This window comes from Ascidiella aspersa, chromosome 2, assembly GCF_963924565.1.
Source record: "Ascidiella aspersa chromosome 2, kaAscAspe10.2, whole genome shotgun sequence".
NCBI lineage: Eukaryota > Metazoa > Chordata > Ascidiacea > Phlebobranchia > Ascidiidae > Ascidiella > Ascidiella aspersa.
Genome location: NC_139448.1, coordinates 22,876,070 through 22,898,656, shown reverse-complemented (window position 1 = coordinate 22,898,656; position 22,587 = coordinate 22,876,070). Strand labels below are relative to the sequence as shown.

Below are 22,587 nucleotides of genomic sequence, written 5' to 3'. Positions count from 1 at the left end.
TATGCCTTTGATGCGAAAGTGGTTCAAATATGGCGTAGAATTTGGGGAATGATCGAAACATATATTTGATAAATAGAATTTACTTAGATAATGCATATGGCTATTTTATTAAATTTTGACCAGCTTACGTGTTTGAAAATCAAATATTATCATTCTCTTAAAGACTAAAAATGGTTTAACGCCTATGGTTTGCTATACTTTTGCAAACTTTCACTAGGTAATTTTTTACCGTAGCTTGGTCCGAGCAATCACTGTTAAAACAGGCTTTAAATCTGTCGTTTCAAACAATATGAAAAACACTATTACGTGCCTAATACGCAAACTATTAAATCGAAAGTTTTGCTAGATAAGTTTAGGCCTGATGTTGGTATGCTGGTTGGAGCAAGATGCACAACAGGTGCTAACAGAGAGGCGTAGACTGCCTTAAGATTTCGCATTTAAACTTGCGGCGGTAAATACACCCTATTGACACTGAATTATTAGGCGAAGCTTATCGCGAAGTAATTGGTCGCCCCAAAAAATGCTGACGCCGCATTTAAAGCAAGCATTATAAATGTGTCGCCGATATTCTGCCTTGAACATCCCTACTCGAAATGCTTCCCTCCGTTAATTGTACGGTGGGTGAAACTTTATTCACGGCCTTACCTCTTTGTGTATTACCGCGACAATACGATGAAATACGATTTGGAGAATATTGGAAACATCGTATTTGGAGAATATTTGCTATTTGCACCTGGTCTGTATGTTACTCCAATCCAACATATCTACACACAATTATAAGTTGTGTATAATAATATAATAACTTATGGCTTTGAAGCGAAGGGGCTTCAAATATGGCGTAGATTTTGGCAAATGATCGAAACATACTTTTGATCAATAAATATTTACGTAGATAATGCTTACGGACATGTTATTACATTTTGGTCAGCTAGCATGTTTAAAAAGTCAATATTTTCATTCTCTCTAAATGATTTAACGTCTATGGTTTGCTATACTTTTTCCAACTTTTACTGTGTAAATTTTTACCATGCCTTGGTCTGAGCAAAGAGATTATAACCATGAGGACAAACTCTCACTTTTGCCTTTTTTCTTTTGCCTTTAAGCAATGCATTCTACTTTCGACAGCCGTCACGGTCTGATTCACAATAAGAAAAACATCACCTTTTCCATTTAAGCCTGTTATAAAAATTTACGCTTTTGGTGTAATTTGTTGTTTAATGACCCCTAGTTCCAATTTAAACCGTTTTCTGTTTACAAAATTGACTTGGTAGGACAGGCAAGGTTATCACAAGTTGCGTGACACTTTCTTAGGACCCTACTGTACATTTTTGAAAGGTGCATTAGTGTTAAAATGTACGTGATTGAGCTATGTCGTTGATTTCGGGATTCTTTCCATTTGGTACGTAGAAAGTAACACAAAAAACGGTCTACAAATGCCGCATAACGCAACGCACATCATTATTTTATTATTATTAATAATGCTCGACCAACTCAAACCCGCACCTTAACCCGTTGCGGTATTTGTTGACCGTTTTTTGCGCTTCTTTCTACCTTAAGATTTATGTGAGGAGTTGACGTATAAATTAAATTAATACCACTTAGTTTGTTGTAAATCTCAAGGTGCCGAACTCATTAAACTTAACTGTATGGCGGTGTTAATTATTAGCTTCTTAATGTAAATGATATAGGTATTTTGCATTGTACACTGTACAGAGCCTATTACAGAAAAAGCAACTTTTGGTAAACCAAAACCCATGAATGAATTGGCTTTAGTGTACAAATTTTAGTAAAAATTTCTTTATTGACACCAGATTCCAGAGGCCACTTCAGTATTATATTCGTTTGTGTAGTACCTGGTCAACAGTGTCTGTAAGAACACAATTTATCGACCAATATATTACAAATGTTTTTTATAATTTTATTAAATTATCTCTCTTTGCACTGATTTATTATATTTATATTTCCAAGTGTGTATAACATAGTAAACGTTTTGTTTTATATGAATAAAATATTTATAAATTTTTACTTTGTCGTCAAAAGAGTTGTTGAGTTATTACTTATTCTGAATAAATTTCAGGAAATAAATTATAGACTGTAAAAGTATAATCCACACGGAACTAGGTTCCATATTGTACAGGTTTGAAATCAGGACTGCGGTGTCTGCCTCAAAGAGTCGGTTTGTTTTGCTGGAGTCAGGCTCGGGACTCGAGTAAGACCATGTAAAACTACCCGAGTCCCAAGTCTGACATGCGCAGTAAACTAATATGACGGCCAACTGAAAATTGTAAAGGTGGAATATAGCATGTGGTGGAATATTTTCCAACCATGTATTATGAGTGAATGATTTATACAACACCCCTATAAGTGTATAGCTGAATATCCATTGTTATACAGGCTGTTTAGTCAGGGCCGGACTCGGGACTCGATGAAATGCCACATTTAACCTGAGTCGGACTCGGGTTATTTTTAACCGACTCCGCAGCCCTGTTTGAAATAGATATTTTTTGTCATTTTCAATGTAAGTTTGCGAAAAGTATTTTTTACCTAGAGTGCTTCTCATCTTTTCTCCCTAATAGCTGATAACAAAAGTTTGGAGCTTAACTGCTGGAGGTTGTAGTTGAATGAATATCAAAGCCCATGTATAGAAGTAGGTGACATCTTGTAAACAGCTTAAATATATATATATCTTTATTCAGTTTAAACTTGATTGGATAACTGGTTGAAAATAATAAAGGTTATTATTACATTTAATTTCAACAGATTACAAAGCTGCATAATCTGGCGCTTTCCTTTTTTAAATGAACAATATTACACACTAAAAAGTTTGTGTTCACCGAAACCTATCCACTGAAGTGGTACCAAAATGTTTAATGTTAATATTCCTTAACAACAAAACTAAAGAATAATTGAATATTTTACAAGATCCCTACTCTAATTTTTTTTAAGTGTTTTACTGTAATGCTAAAATAAACGAAACTGGGACAATAAAAATAACTTTAAACAATATTGTAATATTTTGTTTTTTGTACTATATAAGCGAACACAAAAATTGTACCAAAAGGCTTACTAATGATAATAAAAAATATAAATTCCTCTCCGGCACCCCGGTTTGGAACCACTGGTCTACTCTACAGCAACGCGTTGTACGCTTCCGCAGTCATTAACTTGACGACGTTGGCGCGCCAACGAGTGTGTTACCATATTAAATAGTACTTATGGTCAGATGATATTGTATGACCTACAGGCTTTTTTAAGTGTGTTTGCACGAAACTCGGCAATGAAAGTTTGACACCTAATTCAAAACATAACTTTTAACCTGTCAGAAATGTCGAACCTTAATATATATAAGCCGGTTGCTCCAAAATTTTAGCTCACCAACATGCAAGTCAAGCCCAGTTGTTTACGTTTTACTATTACGCACTAGAGCGGAACGCTGTCGAAAGTAGAACAATGGGCTACGTCACAGTTTGTCCTCATGGTTATAATCTCTTTGGTCTGAGCAATCACTGTTGAAACAGAGTTTAAATCCGTAGTTTTGAGCAATATGCAAACACGTTTATGTGCCTAATAAGCCACGTTTTATATTGAAAGTTTTGCCAATTTAAATCCAATAAACGCAAGATTTATTTATTTATGACGTAGCTTTGTAACGTCGTCGTTAAGAATGCGTTAAACTTAAGCTTTTTGTTGTTGCGGCCCTTGTATAATTATATTTGTTTAGACCTGGTGTTGATATGTTTGAATGGTGCAACAATTACAACAGGTGCTAACAGAGATGTGTACACTGCCTGTAGGATTCGCATTTAAATTTGCGGTGGTAAAATATTTTGTGTTGTAAGAGCAATAGGTTTTTTTACTTAGAGAGGCCTCTTTATGAAAGGCAAGTCGCATGTGCATAGTTTTACTAGGCAAGCCACTTCCAACACAAATGTTGCACGCGCGGGACAATAGGGCGCAGCAGGGATGCCAGCAGCCGCCTCGTCGCGACGCGAGCTGGACAAAGCAAGCGAATATGAACGAATTCTGTATGAAAGTTTTTCTGCTGCTAGATGGCTGTCGTTAGCTACAAAGTGCTAAAACGCAATATTTCAGGTTTTTACCCCCCAAGCAAAGGCCCCTGGGAGTGCAGCCTCATAAACTTTTACAAAGCACCTTCATACCACTCTACGCCATGTCTGAAAATTTGAAGGTTCTACGATGTCTACTTTTTCTATAAAGCTTCGGACAAAACTCGGTCTGAAACATACCATAGGAAACCAAAAAAGAAAAAAAACAAGATATGTCCCAAAAATAAATTTTCGGCCCATATAATAACGGCAAAAACAAGATATGTCCCGAAAATAAATTTTCGGCCCATATAATAATAATACTTGACCCACCCAATCCATGTCTGCATTCTGTTGGAGGTGCACCCCTGAGTTTTTTTAAAGCTATCTCTGGACACACTTGAATTAGTAATTTTCCAACCTAAATTACAGAAAAAGGATAAGTTGTGCTAGATTTCTATACTTAATGTGTGCATAAAACAATAAAACCTTGGTTGCACACCTGCACACCCCAAAATTTGGCACTACACACCCAAATCTCGTGGTGAGGTACTATGGAATGCAGACTGGTCCAAACCCAAATGCCAACTTGCACCCTAACCCAAATAACGTTAGAAAAATAAATCCCTGGATGAAAATGTGGTATGATTGTTAAGAGCATTTAAAAAAATCTAGTTTCGTTCTTGATTAACAGTCATTACAGATGTTATAGCAAGATTCTTAAAATCTACAAATTTTAACAACTTTTTTTTTTTGACAAGTGAGTCATTAAAAATCTTTGGTGGGTCACAAAGTAGTGATTCACCATTTTTAGTCTAGGGCAGTGGTTCTCAAAGTGGGCCACTTGGCTCCTTTAGGGAGGAATTTTCAATTTGGGGGAGGACATTTGATGGAGGAATTGGGGAGGAAAAATGGATAATAAAAATAACTTACTAAATCGGTTAAATGCAATAAAAACCTTATTTAACTGTAACAATTGGTGTTGAAAAAAGTCTATCAGACCCATAATCTAAGTCCATTGTTTATTCACAGTTACATATTAGTCTTGTATTTCTTTACAGTTACAGGTTAGTCTATATTGTTTCTTCACAGTAACAGCCATTACCGAAATATACACCCGTTGCAGGCATTTGACATAGGTATTAAATCAATACGCTATAGCAGTGATTCTTAACCGGTGCGCCATGGAAGGCTGCCAGGTGCGCCGCGAGCAAAAGAAAAAAAATAATATGTAAAACATGTATTTTTACTTTCTATTACGCTTAGCTCATAGATTCTACAGTACTTTCAAGTAGAAAACACAAGAATACCTACAAAGCAAGTCAGAATTTCCATAATACCATATTACTAAGACCACTGACATAATAACACCAAATTCGCATCAATGACCACGACAGAATAAGATCTAAAATAGTCTAGATAAGACCTCAACATGTCGAATTAAGCTCCGAATTAATCGGAATAAGACAAAATTACGCCCAGGACTGTAGCGAAAGGGTATGGGAAGATTGGGGGACACCTGTTTGGCATAGGCCGTTTGCTGTCAACATTTGGGCGCCGCTGTTTTGGCCCCGGATTTTTTGCCTCTGTTTGGGCTTATAGGCGGTAGTTGGTGGTGTTAGCAATTGGGCTAGGGTGAAAAATATTCGGGGAGTTGGTGTTAGTTATGGGTGGTGTTTGGGGCGAGATAAAAGGTTGTATTGGCCTTTTAGATCTTCCGCTTTCGTCATTTTTCGAGTTATTCCTAACTGTCTTTTATTCCGATTTGGTCTTAAAGGCTTGGGGTCTCTTTAAAGATATACAACTATAAACCTATATAATAAAGAATGGCAAGCAATTTCAGAGAAATACAGGTACACCTCAAAAATTTTGCGCTCGCTTCGCTCCCAATGTGCGCCGCAACGTTTTAGAATATCTCTAGGTGCGCCCCCGAGTAAAAAAGGTTAAGAAATACTGCGCTATACATACGTTCAAACAAACTGAACTTGCAAACTGTTCGCGCATCACAATTACATCAAAGTGATGAATAAAAAATACAGAATACCTTGTGTTTTTTCCGGGGAGGAATTAATAGTATTTGGGCTTGTAAGGGAGGAATTCGAAAAAAGCTTTTGAGAACCACTGGTCTAGGAAAAAAACTAATTTTTTTTTTGTATTATTTTTTTGTTTTCATTAAAAATTGGACATACATGAAAAGGAATTATTGATAGTATACTGTAAAATATAGAAACCAAACATCGTTGAGCAAAATTTGTTTTTTAATTGCTCAATGTTTTTCTATTTTGTTATAGGTAATTTAGATTATTTATTCACTTATATTATAAGCTTTCTTTGTTTATTTTGTATTTGTTGATTGCAGCTAGAGTCACGAGTTTGAATTTTGGGTAGCAATTATTGTCATCTTTTTTGGTTGTTTTAGTTTAAAAAAATCAGTTTTAATTTTTTTATTCAGTGTAGCTTATTTAAATATTTTTGGTAATTTAGATACTTATTCTTATAGTCTAGTGCAGTCTTGTTTAAAATAATGTTTTCCTCTGTTTTATTTGTAAAATGGTGTACAAGTTTACTTTTGCTGCTAAAATATAATCCTGAGACAAACAACAATGTATTGATCATTTATATATACCTGAATTTATTTATGATATATATTTATATATTAATAATACAAATTATATAGATATAGATTAATTTGAAGAATGTAAAAACATTCGTTAAAAAAAAAATGAACACGGAACCAAAATCCCTAGTACCAAGTGTTGCAATTTTATAAATACATCACAGGGAATCAGTATGAAAGCTTCTGTCACAACAACCTCATTTGGTGACCTTATTGACACGTGTTCTTCAACTGATACTCTGGACATTGACAATATATCTTCAAATGAAAGAATAAGGTTGTTAATTTATTTGGTTTTGGAATATGATTGTGTTTAATTTGACTTTGAACGTGTCTATTGGTAAGTTTCTAATTTCTGCAGGTCTTACTGTTTTTTTAAAGAGGTCACACTAAAAAAATTATAATAAATTTGTTTAAAGTTTAATACCGCACATAGTGTGTTAGGCATGTTAAATCTGAAGAGTGTTACAGCGATGTATTGGGCTTGTTGCAATGACATAGAATGCCCCAAAGTGCAAATAAAATGCAATAACTAGATCAAATGCAAAATTGCTTTTTAGAAGCTAGTCAATTTCATTGACTGCATAAGTAAAATTCCAAATTCGCATAAATTTATGTTGGTTAAAATTGTAATTTGAATGAGGCCTCTTTATTCCTTATGCTATGTTGCTATTCATAAGACATAAAAAATTTGCATGAATGAATATATATAGATTGATTTAGCATGACTTCGTCTTAGAGATGGCAAGGTACATACAACACTTTTTGCATAAAAAGATTAAAGCAATATAAACCTAATATCAATTCAAGTATAATTTATGAAATTTTGTACATTGTAAAAGTTGGAAGGACATATAATTTTGGGTGCAATGTACTCATACACCCTTGATCTGTACCTGCAATTAATCAAGTGGAAGGGAAAAGCGGGGCAAAACGGATCACTCACTTATCTTATCAACAAAATTTGCCAGCATCAATCATGGTTTGCTGAACAGTAACCGTCATTGACAAAATGTTTGTGGCCAAAAATGAGCCTGATTCGAATTCGCACAAGACAAGAGAGGGGAGATTGTCATGATTGTGTTTGGGGGATTTTGATATAAGGATCTGGAGAAATTATATGTAAGCTACTAAAGTTCTAGTAATGGTGAAGTTACTTTTTTTACTATAATTTGTAGATAAGGGCCTGCTTATTAATCCATGACAGTTACTTTTTTCGAGGTTGTGAAGAAATTACAGGGCAAAATCGAGTCGTAGTGTTTGGGCAAAACGGACCCCACACAAGGTAGTCTCTTGTTACTAGTGTAACTCTAAATCTTAACTGTTTGTTTTTTTATTGTTTTTCCAATAAGGCATTTCAACTGGAATAAAATTATTTAACATCTCATTATTTTATGTTTAGATCAGTTTGGCAGGAAGGCTAGATATCCAATCAGAAATTTTAAGAAGATCTCCTGTATATATGTTTTAATGTTAAAAAGTTGGTATAGGATAAGAAAAATATAAGGCAGTCAATGTACTTTTAACTATTTAATTTATATATTGATGCAATGTGACTTTCACCTAACTATTTTGGTTTTGTAGAATGTTTTGGCCTACTTTTATAAAATATATTCAGCCTATAAGGCTCTAAATAAACCATTAGTTGAATTATGACATTGCACTTTGAGGCAACTGGTGACAATATCACTGGAAATTGGTATCCGCCCTTCAAACAAAAATACTTGATCTGGCATGTGCACACAACTAAGCAATTAAATAAGCTTTTATTAATGGGGTCTGTTTTATCCCGCCAGTGGGCTGTTTTGCCCCGTGCAAAAAACAACAAAAGGTTTTTATTCTTCTTTCAGTTGTTTTTTTAGCATTGAAGTAACCTGCAGTGATGACCTTTTGGTTGCTGCCCTACCCATAAAAATATTGTTTAAACTCAGGGGTCTGTTTGCCCCGCCTTTGTCTTATTGTATTGACATCAATTTTAGAATATTGAATTGTTCAGTACTTGTTAAAATGATTGAATTCGAATATAAGATTAGTTTTTATGTTCTATTTCGTGTTTGACCTTAAATATAAAGTTAAATGGTGCTGACATGGTGGCAAGTCAAGCCATCCTGGTTGTAATGAAATTTATACTTTTATGTTAGTACTCAATTTGGGTATTACTAATTAAAAATACAGAGTAATGTATTTTACCTAATATTGTTATTGTTACTTTTTAAGCCAATTCTGAATTAACTTGATTTAGTTTGTTTTTAGGTCTTCAGCTGTTGTTAAATATTCTGCAACAAAACAACCAACTCTTTTTAAAGAGCTTGCTCCACAAACCAATTTAAATGTTACTCCATCAAATTGGCTACGAAGTGCTGCTGGTTTACGTCCAAATATGCTAATTTCAGGAAATCAATCACAGTTTGCAGGCATGGATCTTAAAAGAAAAGTCATGTTTTCCAGTTTTAAAATTGCTAATGATTATATGGGAAATTTGGAAAATATTGATGTTGTATCAGATGCTGAGGTACTATTTTTTTTATTTGCTTCAGTCTTATTTCAGTGCGCTTAAAAATATTTTTTTACAATTTTATTTTCAGTCATCTTCTTGAACCCACATTATTACTATTTTATTATGGAAGTGCACAAGCAAATCCCAGCTACGAACAGAACAAAAGTGCCCAAATTTATTTTATTTGAGCTACATGCTACTAAAATATTTGAGCTACATGCGACCAAAATATTTTAGCTACATGCAACCAAAATATTTTAGCTACATGCGACCAAAATATTTGAGCTACATGCGACCAAAACGTTAACATTTTACATAATTATGATCTCTAACAGAAATATAAGATTCCCCCTTGAAAGTTCAAATTTTCCCCCAGTGGGAAAATTCCCCCTGTTGAAAACCTCTGGTTTAGGTGGAGGACCATAGCATGGTAACCCTTGCAAACTCCCAAAGTGAATGCCATACTTGTCTATTTTACTGGAATTGTAACTGTAATAACTGCTTTAAGTCTTTTTTATAACAAAAAACAATCTATACGCCTGCACTTCCATAGTGCAAAATGTTCCAACACATTTATGATATTGGGAATATAAGAGATTAAATGTATATCAAAACAACCACAAGGTTTTTTTTTAAATGGATCTTTTAAAAAATTAAATAGTATGTTTTTTGTTTATAAAATAAAATATTTTTTGCACCATTTGGCCAATTGCCAAGTCACCAGTATTCTGCACTATATTAACTCAACACCTAAATATCTTATATGAAATCAAGTAATTGAAAAGTGCCGAAAGAGGCATTCATTGCGTTCATCTTTTTTATGTTGGATAGCTTGGCAATACACAGAAAAACAAAATATATGGATAGGGTACATTCAAGTCTCACATGGTGGCTTGCATGCGTATTTGTGATTAAAAATAGTTTATTTTTTCTGAATTGCAAATGGGCCAGTTAAGCAGAATACTCTTCAAGGCACACAGTATCAGAATCGCTGTGTTAGAAGACTTTTATCCACTGATTCCATGTCTTTGCAAAGTTTCTAAACAGATGAGTTTGTTATCCGCTAGTTTTACCTAAATTTTCTAATTTAAAAGTAACATTAAGAATGTATTAAATCACACAGGGTAAAGTTTTGGAAGCTAAAGCTTCTGAATGAAGCGATGAGTGTCCTGTATAGAATGTTAGGCACATAAATCCACTTTTTCCTGGCACTGCTGGGCAGCAGCAACATAGACCATACACTTTTTGGGGGTGATACTCTACCTTTTTTATTTAACCTGATGCGTTAAACTTGTACTGCAAAAGGGCACTGCAAAAAATAATTCTTTGCTTTACAGAACTGCATAGCGAATAAAAAACATAATTTAAGAGACTACCAACCGACTCTTTGAGGCTTTTTGCTTTCCGTCTCTTTAATTTGTTGTATAATAAATGCAATTCGGTTCATTCGAATTAAGTTCAAGGAAAATTAAGGTTCTATTTGAATAAGATTAAGGAAAACTAATATAAACTAAATAATATGTCACCTAGCACTCCAAAAAGATCTGCTACAACTGCTCTAGCAACAAAGGTTGACTCTTTAACAGAACAAATTAACGATTTCAAAGAAGCAATGCACAGCAAAATAAACGCAGTTTTAAAAGAGATAAAAGCAAGCCAAAACTTTTTGGCTGAAAAATATGATGCAGTGGGAAAAAAGCTAACAGAAACGATTAAAGAACTTAAAGCAACAAGAAAAGAAAATGAGTTACTGAAAGAAAATGCAAAAAAAATGGAACAAATGGTTGAAGTTCAAAGAAGAGAAATAAATGATTTAGAACAATATAGTAGAAGGGAATGTTTGGAAATCAGAGGTATTTCAGTTCAGGACAATGAATGCACTGATGATATTGTGGTTGCGGTTGCTAAACGTGTTGGCATAACCATCTCCAGGGCTGACATTAGCATTTCGCACCGACTACAGGCAAACCGTCTACAGCAAGCGAAGAAAACACCACCAGCAATAATCACAAAATTTATAAGCAGAAGAATCAAAAATATAATATTTGACAATTAATCCAAACTTTGTGTCACTCCAGAACAAACAAAAACAGGAACATACAAAAAAAACACCATATACATCAATGAAAGTTTAACAAGATACAACAGAAACCTTTTCAACATTTGTTTAAAATACAAGAAGGAGAATTCTTTCCAAGTATTTATGGACAAGAAATGGTGCAACACTTTTGAGAAAGGAAGATGATTCCAGGTCTGTATCGATCTGGAGTTTCGAAGACCTCCGGAAACACAACATTCCAGTGCCACAAGAAGACAAGCAAGTTGACTCTCAATAAGTGCTCCTTGGTCTGATGTCAACTTTACAATCTGTATGTATATATATATTTTTGTTGTTGTTGTTTCGTTTGAGCCAAGATTTTGCATTATTCCGGGCTAGATTTTGGGGCAGATGTTGGCCAGCCAGGATATTGTTTGGTCGTCCAAATTCTTCAGACCATGCACTCCATGCGGTGCTCAGAGAATTCTGCACTCCTCAATGACGTGATCTACGTTTTGTTCTTCCGCACTCGCAGTCTCCTGATGGGGCTAGGCCCCATTTGTACATTGTTGAGCTAAAACGCCCAACACCTGTTCCGGTTAAGCCTAATCCATGAAGCTCTAGGTAGGAACATTCCCATGGGTAGGGATCCAGCATCTGGGATGAAGTTTTGAAGGCGGTTGTTGGCTGAATGCCATTCCATATTCCATGTGTGGTTTGTCCAGTGGGCCGCGTTGGTACCAAGCTCGTCAAGGGTCTTCTATAGCTTTAAAGCAGCTTGCACAAATGGGTGTCGAGACTTAAGGCGGGGTACTCCCTTTGGAGGAAAGGCCAACACGGAGTGAAGCAGATGGTTAGGATCAAGTGCCCGACAGGCCGGGTGTAAAGTTGCTCCTTTGCGGCGAAGATAAGCTGGTGGAATACCTGCAAGGATTGGCAGACAGGTCGTTGGGGTTGGCCTCAGACAACCTGTGACAATACGCGAGGCTTCGTTAAGCGTTGTGTCGATGAGGTGAGTGTGAGCACTGCGACACCAGGCAGGTGCACAGTACTCAGCGGTTGAGTAAACCAGGGCCAGAGTTGCTGTTCGCAATGTTGAAGCGCATGCACCCCAGCCTGTTCCCGCCAGACGAAGTAACGCAATATGTGTTGGGGGGGAATGCAACTACCTTCACGTGGTCCTCCCTGTTAATTCATTGCCAAACAATGATGAACGAAAGTTGCAAACATAGAGAGAGATTTTTGTTGTTTATTTTAATATTAAATGTCAATATGTTGTTAAAATTAAACTATATATTTATTTTTATGATCTTTACAAAATAAATGATACTGGCTAAATATTACTCCGTCCAGGAATTTAAAGCATTAATTAGCTTAACAAATCCGAATGATTTACTACTTATGCATTTTAACGTTAGAAGTCTGACTAAAAACCACAACAAGCTCGTAGATTTTTTGGACTTACTGCCAAAAAAACACAGATGTAATTGCCATAACGGAAACGAAACTTAAGTCTGACACAGTTGCCAATATCTCCATTGAAAGATTTAAGTTTATAAATGAAAATTCACTTGCCCAAGCTGGTGGTAATGCATTTTATATCAAATCCTGTCTAAACTTCCATATTATCACCTCCAGCATATTTGCGTCGCCAAATTGTGAAAGCTTATGGATAAAGATATCAACTCATTGCGGAAAAAAAATGATACTTGGAGTAATTTATTGACATCCCACTCAAAACATTGATAACTTCTCTAAAGATTTTAAAAACTGTGTCTTTGAGCTAAACAGAACTAATAATAAATACTACATACTTGGGGACTTCAACATTAATATTTTGGACACCAGGCATCAAATACAACAGTACAGTTTAATGCTAAAAAGTTTAAGTGTAAACAATTTAATATCGCTACCATCAAGAATAGCATCATCAATTACTGCAACAGCCCTTGATCACATTTACAGCAATACAACAAACAGCACACCCGGTCTAATCACTTTTGACATGTGCGACCATCTTCCATCATTTGTGCTGTCAAAAAATGCTCTTCCTTGTTTTAAACCAACCTTCCGATACATTCGGAATTATAAGAATTTAAAATATAGAGCAGTACCTGTTTGATTTAGAAAAAAAATTGTCAAGGTATTGTAGAAAACACTGAAAATCTTGAAATAGATAAACAGTTTGAAAAGTTTATGACCAGTTTACAAAATATAATAGATGAACATGCACCATACATTAAACTTTCACGAGCAAAAAATAAACAACCCATTAATCCCTGGATCACCAAAGGCATACTAAAATCAATTAAAACTAAAAACAAGCTATACAAGCAAAGCTTTAGGATAACAAATTTTGCCGCAACAATAAAGTACAAAAAGTATACACATCTCCTTAAAAAAATTATAAAAATTGCAAAACAAAATTATTATCATCGGGCCTTCAAATCATCATCATCAAACCCAAGAGCTACTTGGAAATTAATAGGAGAATTAACAACACAAAAAAAATCCCAACCACATGAAATTGATAAATTGGCATATAACAACAAGGTAATAGTCAATAAACTTGACCAAGCAAATGTCCTGAACACTCATTTTTTCCAGATTGGCCAAAAGATGGCACAAAAAATTGCAAAATCCAACATTTCTTATAGCTGTTTCTTGAAGAACTCTTTACCAAACTCTTTGTTATCATGCCATTTGATGAAACGGAGGTACTAAATAGTATCACTATGCTGTCTGAAAAAACAGCAACAGGGCCTTATGATATGCCAATACAAATGATAAAGATTGCAGCATTCACCTTATCCCCTATCTTATGTAGCTTATTCAATAATTGTATTAAAGTTGGTGTTTTTCCTGATTGTCTAAAAAAGGCAAAAGTGAAACCCATATTTAAAGGTGGTGACACCACATTACTAACCAATTATCACCCAATTACACTTTTGCCCATCATAGCCAAAGTTTTTGAACGGCTTTTGCATGGAATAATTCAGGAATATCTTCAGAAATTTCAAATTATCAATAAATTTCAATATGGATTTAGAGCTAAACATGCTACCAATTTGGCATTAGCTGAAATTTGTGATCAACTTCATGCAATGAATAATGCAAAGTTAAACACTTGTGCAATCTTCCTGGACCTTGCTAAAGCTTTTGATTCTGTGAATCATGACATATTGCTGAATAAGCTACATTTTTATGGATTCCGTGGTCATATAAATAACATTTTTAAAAGTTACTTGTCGGATCGACGTCAGTATACTGTTGTCAACCAAAAGGAATCATCATGGGAAAACTTGTCATGTGGCGTTCCACAAGGTTCCATTCTTGGGCCTTTGTTGTTTTTATTGTATATAAATGATTTACCCAATGCCTTGAACTTAAACACGAGGCTCTTTGCTGATGATACTTGCCTTTGGATGTCCAATAAATCACTTCAATTGTTAGAATTGCAGGTAAACGAAGAAGTTATTAAAATTGAAATGTGGATGCAGGCAAACAAGTTATCCTTAAATTATTCTAAAACAAAATACCTCATTTTTAACTCCAAGTTAAGTAGCCAATATTCAAATTTCAAATTGCAAATGGGTACTTTCACCATTGACCAAACACATTCCACAAAATATTTGGGGGTAATTGTAGACAACAAACTAAAATGGGATTGCCACATTAAGCATATATCAGGTAAAATTGAAAAAAAAATTGTCTCAAGTTCTTACCAAACTATATTATGCCCTGGTACATCCCCATTCACTCTTTGCATTTTATGTTGGGGATTTGCATGTGATTACGTTCTAAAACCAATTATTTCTCTTCAAAACCGTATAGTAAAGTTGATAACTGGTAGTTCATTTTTTTCATCCCCAGCTCCACTCTACATAAAAACAAATATTTTAAAAGTTAAAGACGTCCTACTTACTCAAATTGCCAAATTTGTCCACAAATATTATCAGAATGATTTGCCCAGGACATTCAACAATTATTTCAACGTAACAACTCATACTCACCAAACTAGATTTGCCACTGGTAACAACTATTGTTTACCGAAGGCAAAAAGCACGAGATCGCAACAATCACTACGGTTCAAAGGAGTTAAAACCTGGAATGAATTACCTGATGAAATTAAAACTTGTAATACGTGGAGCTTCAAACGTAAATTGAAAAAATATTACTTTGAAAAATATGCCATGAGTCCATAAATGGAAGTTTAAGAGATGGTCTATATTCGTACGTGTTATATTTTGTTTGTAAACACCAGCTGATTTAATTACTCTCTCCGTTTACTGCTGGTCTACTTTTCTTGTTATGTCTAATTTTTATATGATAAGACTAATCTTCATTGTTTGCTGTAAGACAACTGATAAGCCGCCACTGATTTCTTGTCTTTTTTCCTTGCTTATGATAGCCTTTGATTGCTTCGATTTGTTGTTATGCTTCTGGACCTTGTCTCTGAAACCTCGAGTTGCTTCGTTGTTATTTTCATACGTATAAAACGCATGTACTGTTTTCACATTTTATGTGCTCTATTTATATATTTGTTAAAAAGTTTTGCCTTATTTCAAGTTAATTTATTTTACCTTTACCGTGCAACTGACTGGAAGATCCATTGGACCCATCGCTGCTCCGGCCGTATCGCTCGTGAATTGTATCGCGCGTGAAATTCGGAAAACATATTTTCGTAATAAAAACTGGAACGAAATTTAAAAGAAATACCGGTATACCAAAAAAAAACGTGCTCGCTTGGCTCGCCAGGCCCAGACTTTAAAAAACTTAGCAAATATTGAATTAAACTAACCAATAAAATTATCGCGTTTCTTCTAAGTAGTTTCATTACACTTTTCATTAGTAGTATGGATGACGACGTGTGGATTCGAATTTTAACCAAACAAATGCTTTTTTTGCGCTTTGCGCAACACTTTACTGTCTCCTTAAATGTAATTAAATACGTCTTTAAGTGCAAAAAACGATACCCGCCTGATTTACAGTTGTTCTAACATTTTAATAACACAATTCTTAGTTAACTTATTGTGCGGTTCGCAGAGATCTTTCTAGTTTAGTTTAGGCCCGCGACTAGAAAAAGGTTGCCGACCCCTGTACTAGCTGCTGCCGGATAGCATGTCCTCCTGCTCGTTTAGAAATGCTCAAGACAGGTTTTTAATATTTTTTTCTGGTTAATAAAATATTTAACCAATGTTTTAAACATAATAAATGCCAAATTTGAAAATTCCCCATTATTCCCGAGTCCTTCAAAATTCCCGGAAAGTTTCCAGGAAAGTTATGACCTTTGTTGTAAGACAGGGGGTCCGGTCAACTAAGAACAAAAGAGTATATCCTTTTTTAGCGGTGATAAGAAACGTTAAATGTCCTAAAAAATATTTTTGTACACCAAACAGCATAATCGCAATATTTTTGAGTAGCTGTATGGCCTATTGAAAATGGTCTCAAGGCAAACTTCTGGGTCATTGCCCACAGTTCAAAAACCACTGCACTAGGAAATAACAAATGCCATTATGCTATATAGACTGTGCTGAAATTTAAAGACTCATTCTTTGAAAAGCAATGGGAACTAACTCATAACATGTAAACATGAATTGAATGCTTTTAAAAACTTAAGAACAATATGAATGTATAAGAAATGCAAACCAAATTACATTTAGTGGTTAATGAAAACAGAGGGTGGCAGCTAGAAAATTTTATTAGCGTTATTTTAAAAATGTTTATAATCATATGGAAATGTTAAAATGTTTATCATATCTTTTTAGGATTCCAATAGAAACACCATAGAAAATTTCGACAAACAGTGAACAGTATTATCATGGGCAGTATGGCAGAAAGCTGGCGACTTGGCGACTATGTCGGCCGAAAAATCAGACAGAAAACCGAAGAAATCGATCCAAAACAATTTTTTTTTTTAAATTGAAAAATTTATTTTTTTTGATAATTTTCTTTGAAAGATCAATTTTCCAAAAATAACTTGTGCTTGTTCTACACATATTCAATCAAATATAATTTCAAAATGCTTTATATGTAGAAACATTATGCACTAAAATTGGCAGGAATTATTTTTTTTGTGCCATTTTGAAAAAAAATAAAAAACCGAAAGTATGAAGCACGTTGTTTAGCAGGGAAAAGCCAGTGTATATAGCATATAGATTGTTTATTAGTTTAAAAAGTACTAAATTTCGATAGAACTGTTGTGTATTAAATTTGCAGTTTTACTTTGATTTGACAAGTACTTCTTTTATTGAGTTAAAAAAGCCATCATGATAGTCGCCATTCCTGTTAAATAGACAGGTATGACAATCCCATTGGCATATCAAGGATGTACAAGGCCATGCTTCTCTATAACGCGGCTTAAACTATATTTTAGGCTGTTTTAATTATGTAAACGCAAAAAATTTTCGCGCTCCGCCCCAACTCACGCCTCATTTCGCTATGGTTGTGTCTCTGAAGCATATCTATTCAGCCCAAAGGCACTATCCATACTATGGTATGATGCACTTCACTGTGTGACTCTAATTTCGGCAAACAATTTCTATTAACTTGTATTATAAATATCGTTCAACAAAAAAAAATTTTCTCCCAATTTTAAGAATTTTTTTCTCGATTTTTGATCTGATTTTAGCTGCATGTGTGCACATTAGTTCGCCCCAAAACAGCTTATCTATGTAACAGTGTTAGAGTAAGAAATACAAACATGTGCACCTCCAGTCCCCGCTGTACTCCAGCATACCCCTTATGTATTTCTTTACATCACAAAACTTTGCTAATTCATTTACTTGTTAATAGTCTTATTTGTCATCTAGACATGTCAATTTTTAGACCAGTGGTTGGCAAACTGTGCCCAAACACAATCCCAAATGTGGGCCGCAGAGCCATTTTTAGTGGGCCACGAGTAATTTTTCAATAGCTAATGTTAACATGTACTTATGGGCCGCATGATAGCCGTAGATTCATTGCACTTTATTTTTAAAGTTTGTGTGGCTAAGAATTTTTATCTAGTCTCAGCGTGGTTCAGACGCACATGCCAAATGTGGTCCTGCGAGCCAGTTGAACTTTAACTGTATGTTAGCGCAAAATTTTTGAATATATTGTTCGTTATACAGTATGTTTTACATTAGGCCATGGCAGTGTTTTGGGCATAAGGGCGCCGTGTAATATTTTACCTTAAAAACAAAACTGTTTTTGTAGTGGTTTTACGTAGTAGGCCTTCAACAGCAAAAAATTTGAGCCGCGCCAAAAAAGTTTGCTGACCACTGCCTTAGACGAACACATCATTTAAGTTTAGGGCGCGAACAAAAAAACGAAGAATTTAACCCAAAGATGCTCGTCACCAGAAGGCTGGCAAGATTCTGCCAGCCTGATCAAGGGGTTTAAAAGAAGAAGAAATAATGCTTAATATTTGGTTAATTAATTATGTTGAATTTGTACAAAATTGGGGTTAATACTTGTTTGGACAGAAGAATGGCGACAACTATAACTTATATTATACTGAATGACAAATTAAGGCATTGGTAATGTAAAATAAATTGTGCATAATACTGAATAGTTAACAAATAGTCTATGTTTGTATGTGCTGCATGAGCAGGCATGGGAAAGCATAGTAGGATATGGAAAAGCACACAACCATTTAGACAAAATATGTAATTGCCTTCTTTTCATTCAATAACTAAATATAGGGTTTTCCCCTTGTCCAATATAAACATAGCACTATAGAGAATTAAAAGCACAACAAATGTCCGCAAAACAATTTTTCATAACTATTTTAACAAAATATGTTTCTATTGTTTTATAATACATTATTTTCACAGAACATAAAGAAGTTATTGAAAGTACCTTACAGCAAGTCTCACATTAGTATGGCAGTTCACAGAATTGGAAAAACTTTGCTGCTTGAACAGTTTGATAAACTAAACCATTCTGGTAAGTTTCGTTTAATTAAAAGTATTGCTGCGGGTTCATACTTTGTTTTTGCCCAAATGCTAATGAAACTGTAATTGTGCTGGCAAGTGGTGATTTCCTGGCCAAGTGTCTTGAATGAATATTGTTTATTTTTTACTTGACCTACTGGCGGACTATAAAGTGAATGTTTATGTTCAATTCCTCTATTTTAATCTTTATGGGCCTTTTGAAAAATGCTCACAAACTAAAGTGCAGTTACTGTGGTCACTAGTGACTAACAATATAAAAGGCACAATGATGTTAAAATAGATTAATTGGACATAAGCGGCCTCATCTGACAACACTATGTACAGTAAGGTGAGTAGCCCCCTTTTACATTAGATTTATTTCAGGTAAACAAACATGGTGATTGATTGACAGGTTGCTAGTCATGGTTTTTAGTAATTTTTTAATGCCCCTTAGTTTAAAGAATCCCTGATATAGTGGCATTTTTATTTGATAATTTGCCATAGTAGATACAATGTAACAAGAGACAGAATAACCAGTACTCTAGAACGCTGTGGAATTGTGGTGAAATTGTAGTGGCCTATGTGACGTATCAGTTATCTTTAAAAATCAAATTGTAAAAACAATCATAAAAAACTAGAACTATGTTTGGCTGTTACAACTGTGTTTTAAAAACTATTGTGTTGTTCCACATCAGACTCCATAATAGACTGTGTGTATTACCTTGATGTAAATTGCACAAAAATTAACTACTCTAGACGGCTCTTTAAACTAAACTTAATTCAAACTGTAGTTTGCATGCTGAAAAGTTTTCCCCAACCTGGCATATATATAATATTTTGTGTGTTTATTAAAACAGGTGAACTACAAGATTGGTACCAGTATGTATATAAGAAGCTTGTTCATAGTCCCAAAAGTTTAAAAAAGAAATTACCATCAGCACAATTAGAGAGGCTAATGAACTCAAAGTTTTTGTATTATAGGTAAGTAAATCTAATTCCCTGATTTAAATATACTGAGACATTTATAAGTCGCCGAAGTGTTGGAGAAATATGATTACCAGACAGTGGCGTATCCAGGGGGGTTTGGCATAATGAAATGCAAAAAGCTGTTTTTTGTCTTTTGTTTGATCTGCCGTAAAGGCAAGATGTTTTTTCTTGTTTTTTTTTTCTCTTGCACCTTTTGTTATTTGTTCAGGTTGGCTGATTAGCAAGGGTGACTTTTTTCAACAATTGGCAACACTAAGTCCAGCCTTCTTCCCTTTTTTTCTAGCTAAAAACTTTGATTTTACCGCTGCTAATGATTCTCGCTGTCTGCGCTAATATCGGATGTTGGTGTAACTAGGGAATTTTTATAACTGGAGCAGATTCTCTTCAAAGGTGGTCCAGTTGTGACTGTTTAAAGTCGCCTTTTTTATGTAATGGTAGTTACCACAAAATTATTCTCTGTAAGCATATCCTAACACGAGTGTTTAGTGTGTAATTGACAACTTGTTTTTCTCAACTGCAGCTTGTATTTTAGCTGACTTGGCACACTGCTTAGCACAGATGTTGCGCTAATCGGGCACACTGCTTAGCACAGATGTTGCGCTAATCGTGGCTTAATAACACCTGGGAAAAACGATCATCGTTTACTATTGCAGGTGACAAAAGGCATGCTTGTTTAGCGTGCTCCCGTACACGTAACTTAGGAAACTACGCAGGTGATAATTGAAACATGATTCTACCAAAATCAATCACACACTTTCACCGTCTTGGTTTAGTTTTTCACCTCAAGTTAACGATTGCACACTAAGCAGTTTTGACGCAAGTGTTAGCTTTGCATCTTAAAGGTTTGCTTTAGCTGGATGTGAATTTGCTGTGTCTGATTTTTGTTTATGACGTCATTGCAATCACTATTTTATGACATCATACAGTCACTATTTTATGACGTCATTATTCATTAACGGCAGACTTAAAATAAAATAGAGAAATTCCCTAAGTTGAACATTCGGGAATCCCCCCTCCCCTTTTTGATTTTCTGGATACGCCCATGGTTTCATAAACATGTTTCCACCATTTCAATAGCTCAGGTGTAGTACATCATAAACTAAGTAGCTCGCAGAAGTTTTGTGTTATTAGTTTAATCTGAAATTATTTTTGTTTATTTTGTTTTCAGCTTAAGCGAAGAAGTGTCAACTAAAAAAATTCAAGTTCAAGATGTAGAAACAAAAAGGTATGTAGAAACAAAAAACGCCACGTTAGTTTATAACTTTGCTTACAGAGCGATTTCTATCTTATGATATGTTTCCTGGTTATTACTTATTTTCCTACTGCCAATTCTGTAACCTGCTATGTAACTGTATATATAGCCAATACTACTTTAATTTAGGCGTTCCCAACCTTTTTTACACTTTTTTTACACCCCTTTAAAAATTTTGGGAAATTAATGACAATGTCTTAATGCTGGTTTGGTGGTGGAAAGAGCCAGCCGCATGTCTAGGGATGTTCAAAGTAGAATATTGAATCCTTGGATTCGAATCCAGATGGAATTTGAATCCAATTCTGCCGTTTATTTCGGGTAATTGGAACCGATATAATTTAATGTTTTACCGCGGATTGTTGCGCCTGATTGCACAAACGTGTGTGGTAAGTTGGCACGTCGCTGCGGCGACCAATTTACAGTGCTTGCTTTAAATGTAACCTGGTAGTGCAGTGTCAGCATTTTTTCGGTCGACCAATTACCGCGTCTCGCGATAACGTTCGTCTAATAATTAAGTGTCAATCAAGCGTTATTGGGCGAACGACTAACGTGTAATGTCTGGTGTGGAGTTCGCAATTTCCCTAAGTGCGTTAAGTTGCAAAAGTAACATTACGTTGTAAAACGTGCTGGTCGTCCACAAAATGTGCTATAGGGTTACTTAGGGTCAACTTTGGGCCAATATTCAGCGAGGTTATGCAGTTATGCGCAGTGTAATTGTCAAGAATTCGTTAAGTCAATAGTAACTTTGTATTCTTTGCAGTACATTATTTGACTGCATAACAGATAACGTTAGTAATAAAATAAGCCCTAAGACCCAACAATGCTTGAAAAAAACAGGACCAAATTGCTTAAGACTTCTGTATGCAGTGTTGCATTGTACTCACTATTGGCAAAAATATAAGTTTAGGCAACAACTTGGACAGTTGACATATTACAGTTTACACAACTGCTTCAAATTACAGTTGTTAAAAATGTTAAACATATGGGAGATTTTTTTTATTATAATGTACACATGTTAGAAAATTGTTTGGGCGATTTATTGCTGTGATTGTAGGCCCTGTAGGGTAGATTAAGATTAATCCCTACCCCAAACAAAATCGAGGTTGAATAATTTAATAAAAATATACTAGGATTCGCTATTCTGGATTCGTTATTCTAGATTCAAAACCTATTATTCTAGAATACCTTGGGATTCTACTTTGAACATCCCTACGCATGTCATATTGAATATCCA

At 34.8% G+C, this 22,587-nt stretch overlaps 1 protein-coding gene across 5 annotated transcripts in view; it reads left to right on the top strand.

Moving 5' to 3' along the window:
* Positions 1-6,727: 6,727 nt before the first annotated feature.
* LOC146164348 (erythroid differentiation-related factor 1-like) overlaps positions 6,728-22,587 on the top strand; it is a 47,079-nt gene continuing 31,219 nt past the window's right edge. For all 5 annotated transcript variants that reach the window (XM_083383202.1, XM_083383204.1, XM_083383203.1 and 2 more), the window contains exons 1-5: positions 6,728-6,940; positions 8,917-9,175; positions 19,016-19,127; positions 19,972-20,095; positions 21,270-21,326. In XM_083383202.1, the coding sequence (XP_083239328.1) occupies positions 6,837-6,940; positions 8,917-9,175; positions 19,016-19,127; positions 19,972-20,095; positions 21,270-21,326 (656 nt within the window). In that variant the 5' untranslated portion in view covers positions 6,728-6,836. The remainder of the gene's footprint in view (positions 6,941-8,916; positions 9,176-19,015; positions 19,128-19,971; positions 20,096-21,269; positions 21,327-22,587) is intronic.